We start from the raw sequence: 6,946 nt of genomic DNA, 5'->3' as shown, positions 1-6,946 counted from the left end.
GTGCAATTTTTTCTCCAGTCTACATTATGTTCAACGCGCTTTTTTCGTTTCCATTGTTTCTTGTAGATTGTTTCAAATTCAAAAAAGTTTAGGTTTTATACATTAATGGTATACAAAATATTTATATAATTAGATCATTAATAAAATAATTGCATGTAACAATGTTTAATTAACTGATTGGTTACTTCAAATAAAGTAAATGATAAGTAATCTATTATAACATGTTATATTGTATCGGGTAAAGAATTATTACAACGTTCGTTATTCTCCAAATTCTTAGAGGCATATAATCCACACCCGACTTTTACTATTCCTCGTTAGTTACTGTGCTTCAATTATCACATTAGTTAGTTATGATTGTTGCTCCTTTTTGGTATTCCTTATTATTTTATATGTTCTCTTTACTTGTGATTGTTCTATTAGCTGCTCTGATGTTCGTTACTCGAGCCGAGGGTCTTCTGAAAACAACCTCTCTACCTCCTCAAGTTCGTATAAAATTTGTTATGAACTCGACATGTTATTCAGAACAACACGCATTCCGTACATAATGTATGACGTCAAGAAACAATTACATCTATTTTTGCAGAATCAGAACAACTCTCTAGCAACTTTACAGACTCAGTTGAGCTTATTGAAGAACTAATTAGATTGAATTCAAATGAACATGGTTCCCGCGATTCAGAGGGCCTGGGAGGCGTTTGCAATGCTTGTAATTCTCCTTCAAGCATTTCCACTACTTTAGTCATTGAGGGACGATCGAGTGGATTCATTTGTATGCACCACAAAGCAACTAAAGTCAGCTTCTTTACGTCATCATGTGTCTCGTTTAGTACTTCTATTTCCTTTCCTTTGTCGAGTTGATCATAAATCCAATGTGGGAAATACTGGCTTGACATATCCTCTCTGGCTGCCAAGTTTGTTTTCAAGCCTGCGATATCAATGAGTAACATTCCAAAGCTATAGACATCTGCCTTATAAGATATTGGACCAATGCTTCTGTTGATTAACTCTGGAGCTACATAACCAATTGTTCCCCTGGCTGCTGTTAGAGTAACGATGCTCTTATCCATGGGGTATAATTTAGCAAGACCAAAATCCGATAGTTTTGGAATGAAATTCTCATCCAAAAGTATGTTGTGTGGCTTGATGTCAAAATGTAGAATTTGAATGTCACAACCTCGATGCAAATATTCAATGCCTCGAGCAACTCCAAGAGCAATTTCAAACTTTCTTTCCCAACTTAATAGTTCAGATCCTCCTTCTCGAGTATTGATGTACTTTTCAAGTGATCCATTAGGCATGAAGTCATACACGAGGGCACGCTTACATCTCTCAGCACAATAGCCAATAAGTTGTACTATGTTAACATGATGAATCCTCCCGATTGTGGCAACCTCGTTGATGAAGTCTTGCCCATCAGCTTTGGGCTTACTCAAGATCTTCACTGCTACATTAGGACCACTTTGAAGCTTGCCTTTAAATACTGAACCATAACCTCCTTGGCCTAATTTCTCTTTAAAGTTCCTAGTCATGTTTCTTATGTTGGTATTGGAATATCTAATGGGCGCAAAATTGTTCTCACCATGCAGGAAACTTTCAATTGCATCATAAATCGACAAATGCCTTCTTCGTAACTCAATCATTAGAAATACAACTATGCATGGAAATAGAACGATTCTTGCTACAGTGCTTAGCCCTGTGTACAACCATCACAAATAAGAAAGAAAATTTTGGGATAACTTTTCTCATTATCGTAATACAAATGATTGGATAAATAATTCCGGAACTAACTAATACTTCTTCAACATCCATCACTTCAACATTAGAATGATTTCTAGTAATAAATTTGAAAGACGAAAGATGTGGCTTACCAGCTATGGGAAGTATCCATGGGATGATTGCTGCAAAAACACCAACAATCAATACTACAGTTAATCTAACTTGCAACTAGTTACCATTATATAAAACCAGAATTGACAGTGGAAATACGACAGCTTACTTTTAAGAACGCGGAGAACATGTCTTTGACGAACTTGATTGTGTTCATCCAAAGAGAGAATAAAAAAACAGTTAAGACTTACACGGCAAAATTGCTAAAAGTGTCTTATATTCTAAGCATGACATTTGGAATGTTCTTACCACACAACGTTTTGAAGAATCTAAAGTTGTAAGCTCTGCAGCTGTGATCCACACAACGAACATCCGTTGAATTTTCACCTACACAGCCATATGGATAGGGGCACTTGTGACAGTAAACGTTATCAAACCATGAAAGCTCAAATCCATATGCCAAAGCATTATGCAAACTTAAAATAGAAATGTTAGCATTTGCATCCTGAAAACGCCATGAAGTCATTGACATGAGGTGTATGCTACACCCGACTTTCAAATTGGATGGTGATAATTCAGCCATGGTTGCATATATGTGTCCCTTAAATGAATTAGAAGAAACATTGGAAACATAACTCCTGTTGAGACAATTAGTGATTTCAACAAAGACAGGAGAATTTAAGGCAAATGGACAGCTGAAGAGAGTGATTGGTACTGTAGTTAAATAAACAAAATTAAAACTAAGAGGTGTAGTGTAATACGTAATCGAATTCTGAGGAAGAGAGCATATAACTTGTTCTCTTATACCAGCATCTACAAGACGGATAGTGGAGTTATTGTAATTGATGGCTTGAACATAGTAGTTCAGTGATCCATACCAATCATCTAGAAATATTGTGAATATGGCACGATCTCCTTCACAGCTCAATTCATAATTTTCATCGCCGCAGTGCTTTGGATCACTTTTCAATCGAAAGGGATAACTGATGTTATGAATATGTCCACAACTAGAAGGGAGACACTGCTGTCTCTGTTGTGCAAATGGGGTTCCTGAGAGCTGCATGAATATGAGGATTGTAAGAAGAAACTTGGTTCCTCCAGACATCACTAGTGCCAAACACAGCAAGTTAAAAGTCAAGAAACCAATTCATTGAATCCTAAAACAACAATGACTCTCATGAAGTGAAGGAAGTCAGCATGTCTCTCATTCTAGTAAGTCAATCATGGAGGCTCAAGACTTTTTCTTGATTAAACAGTGTAGAAAAATCAAGTCATAAATCCTACTAAAAACAAAAGTTTTTCAAGTCTTCATGATGTAAGGGAAGTCAGCACAATACTTTTCTTGACTAAATGAAAGAAAAATCCAAGAAAGAGTGACATCTCTCATTGCAATAAGTCAAACCAGCATAGATAGATAATTTCTCATGAAGCTGATGAATTTCCTTTGTCTACAACCAAGATATCCTCTAGAAGATGTCGCGCGTTTTCTTTTTAAACCTTAGCCATCATATAATGGTGGAAAACCTATCTTTTTCAACACCCATAATGATAAATATATTTATACTTATACTGAAAAAAGATTAATGCAAATCCTCAACTCTAATTTGCCACCAGAACAACTGCAATTTTCCACTGGAACAAATTAGCTGCTGCCTCACCAGGCTTGGGGCATGTAAACTTGGTATCAGAGCAGTTCGTGTCATAGGGAGTCTACAAGCCGTGTCAGTCGAGATGACCATCTTTTTCCTCTTGCACTTACTCCTCATCATCATTATATTGTTGGCTATGGTTGGTGATGGAGCATATGATTGCAGAGAGTCCAGGTGTGGAAGTTATGGTCCTAGCATTCGTTTTCCCTTCAGGCTTCACCACCAGCCAGAATATTGTGGTTATCCAGGCTTCGAGTTATCTTGTGACTGCGAAAACCAAACCATACTTGCACTTCCCAATTCACTTGTACTAATTGTTCGAGAAATTGATTATATGTCTCAGCAGATTAGTCTTTCTGATCCTGAACATTGTCTCATTCTCAAGCTATTGCACCTTAATTTATCAGCATCTCCTTTCTCCTTCACTGTTGATAAAGCTTATCTTACACTAGGTGACTTTTCAGTTTTCAAATGTTCTGGTATGCCAGCATATAATCGGAACCTATATCCACATTGTGCCTCTGACAAAGCAATATTTGCTGTTCACTACTCTTTAGATTCACTCCCCCCTACAACTTGCAAAAAGATTCATGAATTTCTGTCAATTCCCTACGAAACAATTTATAGTTACATAAGACTCAGTTGGTTTAATCCAATCTGTAGATACTGTGAAGGTCTTGAGATGGATTGTGGCTTCAAGAACTATACTAAACAACTGACTACTCAGTGTTTCAACCGACCGTTCACAACAAAAGGTATTAACTCATTCAAAAATTTACCTTTTGTTTAATGCCATGATCATGTACTTCTCTTTCCCATAACCAAAACAATGATTTAATTCTGACAGGCACAGTAAAGAAACCACTGATTGCAGGTATGTACTCTTGTTAGTTTTGGTATAACTTTTTTCTCCCCTACATACTTTTGATTGCCTTCTGGATAATTTGTGAGATCACATGTTCCAGGTGGAGTTATAGGTCTCATTCTTTTGGGAATTATTATGATGGCACTTTATGAGTGTTATAGCTCAAGCAAAATTGAAAGAGAGAATCAAGCCAGAGTTGGAAAAGTTTTTGGAAGACTATAGAGCTCGCAGACCGACTAGATTTACTTATGCAGATATTAAAAAGATAACAAATCTGTTTCAGGAAATATTGGGAGAGGGAGCTTACGGGATCGTTTATAAAGGAACACTTTCTAATGAAATTCATGTTGCTGTAAAAGTTCTCAATGATTCCGAAGGAAATGGAGAAGAATTTATTAATGAAGTTGCAGCAATGGGAAAAATCCATCATGTCAACGTGGTTCGCCTAGTTGGCTTTTGTGCTGATGGAGTTAGAAGAGCTCTAGTGTTTGAATACTTGCCAAATCAGTCACTTGACAAGCTCATTTTTCCGACAAGTTTCAAAGATAATATTACCCTTAATTGGAAGAAGCTTCATGATATTGCTATGGGAATAGCAAAAGGGCTGGAGTATCTTCATCAAGGATGTGACCAACAAATCCTTCATTTCGATATCAAGCCTCAAAATATTCTCTTAGACCATAACTTGAACCCCAAGATCTCTGATTTTGGTCTTGCCAAGTTATGCTCTAAAGAGAAAAGTGTTGTCACTATGACTGAAGCTAGAGGAACCATGGGTTATATTGCACCAGAAGTGTTATCAAGCAATTTTGGAAAAGCATCTCATAAATCTGATGTATACAGCTTTGGAATGCTGCTCCTTGAAATGGTTGGAGGGAGGAAGAATTTTGATACAAAGGTGGATATTAGCCAAATGAACTTTCCTGAGTGGATTCATCAGCGGCTGAATCAAGGAGAAGAGTTGAAAATCAGGATTGAGGAAGATGATGATATCATAATTGTAAAGAAATTGGCTATTATAGGACTTTGGTGCATCCAATGGAATGCGACAGATCGACCTTCTATCAAAGTTGTTACTCAAATGCTAGAAGGAGATGGGAGAAATCTTACTGTTCCTCCTCTTTTTACAACAAGAAATACCACCCACGTAGGCCCTTCTACACAAGAATTGACGGTAATATCAGAACTAGAATGAATGGAAGCCTTACTTACAGATCAACTCCTGCGTCTAAAGTTGTAATGTCAAGAGTCAGTCCAAGTGGAAGCTTGGTGTTAGTAATTTCATTAGATATGTGTTTTAAGTCACTATGTTAAGCTGCTACTTTCGCAACACTTTTCCGTGTCCAAAATATTTATTGTCACTCTGTCATGATTCTAATATCAACACTCTCTCAAAAGTTTTACATATGCAACATCCTAAGGGGTCGTTTAGTTGGATGCATCAGCAAAATAATCCCAGTATAATATAATACAATGTTTGGTTAGCCGCACAATAAAAATGATCTCCGACATAACTAATGCAACAGTAAGAATATAATTACCTTAGGATTTACCACATTCAGTCATGTCTGAGAAAACAACTACTACTAAGAATTTGCAAAAGGTGTACAAGTATCTTCAAAATGACCTTTAAATTTATGTGCTGAAAGTATCAGATACAATGCATAGATTTCAAAGAAATACCTGAATTGGCACCACCTGTGTGTAGCCTATCTGTTCTGCTATGTGTTTGGCGTGTGATTCTTGAAGTAGTCAACTGTGAACCTTCATTCCATACGAGGCTAACAGCTTATTAGTCACCTTCACTTTTCAGTTCTACTCAAGAAGACACATAAATGTTCTCTAAGTGTCTCAAAAGCATCCCAGTGGCTCAAAGAAAAAGCATTATAAGCTGGTATTAAAAGTACTTCGGGCTACCAGTTGTAGAAATATCAAAGTTTCATTTAGAATCAATCAAGCAACAATACTTCTTCAAGAAGGATCAAACTGGAATTGACCTCGAGTTTCAGGTGTTGTAGCAATCAAGCAATACATTTCCATAGCAAGGAGACAACACTCCACTTCCTTAAAGTTGTCAAGTTACTTACGTAGGTGTAGTGCAAGTTTCTCCATCAACAGAAAAACTATATGAATAAAATTCGAGCTAACTTTGCTATATGTTGGAATGGTAGCAACTGAATAAATAGAATTAATATGCACAAACAGGGGAATGCATAAACCACCGTCATCCAAGATCCATGCAAACAAAACATGCTAGTCATATCCATCAAAATTTCTCGAAAACCAGCTAACTTCAGGGTCTTCAAACTTATCCCTGGATCCCATATGGGAACAACCAGTCCATTTCCAACTAATACAAGAGAGAACTTGTTCTTAATTTCTATGAATACATTTACTACTTGGACATGATCCCTTTCGAACATTTTTATCAAACAAGTAGGAAGCAACTCCAGGATACACGGGACAAATCAAGCCCTCGAGGATAAGAAAATCTATTCTACCTATGGATTGTCAAGTACTTGAAAGTCGGGAGGTTGATTTACCTCACAGTTTCATACATTAACTTCCTGGATATGTATCACTTCCAATACAATGCTGTGTG

General features: G+C 36.8%; 2 protein-coding genes and 1 pseudogene across 2 annotated transcripts; 1 reads left to right on the top strand and 2 right to left on the bottom strand.

The window, feature by feature from the left end:
* Positions 1 to 557: 557 nt before the first annotated feature.
* Positions 558 to 2,059, bottom strand: LOC129884388 (rust resistance kinase Lr10-like). The gene is made up of 2 exons (XM_055958697.1): positions 2,000 to 2,059; positions 558 to 1,901 (listed from the first exon to the last, which is right to left on the bottom strand). Exon 2 carries the CDS (start codon positions 1,641 to 1,643, stop codon positions 558 to 560), a length of 1,086 nt encoding a protein of 361 aa, XP_055814672.1. The 5' UTR covers positions 1,644 to 1,901; positions 2,000 to 2,059.
* LOC129884387 (LEAF RUST 10 DISEASE-RESISTANCE LOCUS RECEPTOR-LIKE PROTEIN KINASE-like 2.1) lies at positions 1,691 to 3,026 on the bottom strand. The gene is made up of 3 exons (XM_055958696.1): positions 2,140 to 3,026; positions 1,792 to 1,901; positions 1,691 to 1,696 (listed from the first exon to the last, which is right to left on the bottom strand). Exons 1-3 carry the CDS (start codon positions 2,933 to 2,935, stop codon positions 1,691 to 1,693), a joined length of 912 nt encoding a protein of 303 aa, XP_055814671.1. The 5' UTR covers positions 2,936 to 3,026.
* A 340-nt stretch (positions 3,027 to 3,366) lies between these two features.
* Positions 3,367 to 5,680, top strand: LOC129885138 (rust resistance kinase Lr10-like; annotated as a pseudogene).
* Positions 5,681 to 6,946: the final 1,266 nt, after the last annotated feature.

This window comes from Solanum dulcamara, chromosome 4 (genome assembly GCF_947179165.1).
Source record: "Solanum dulcamara chromosome 4, daSolDulc1.2, whole genome shotgun sequence".
In the NCBI taxonomy this organism is placed as follows: Eukaryota; Viridiplantae; Streptophyta; class Magnoliopsida; order Solanales; family Solanaceae; genus Solanum; species Solanum dulcamara.
This window is presented reverse-complemented; position numbering and strand designations above follow the sequence as displayed.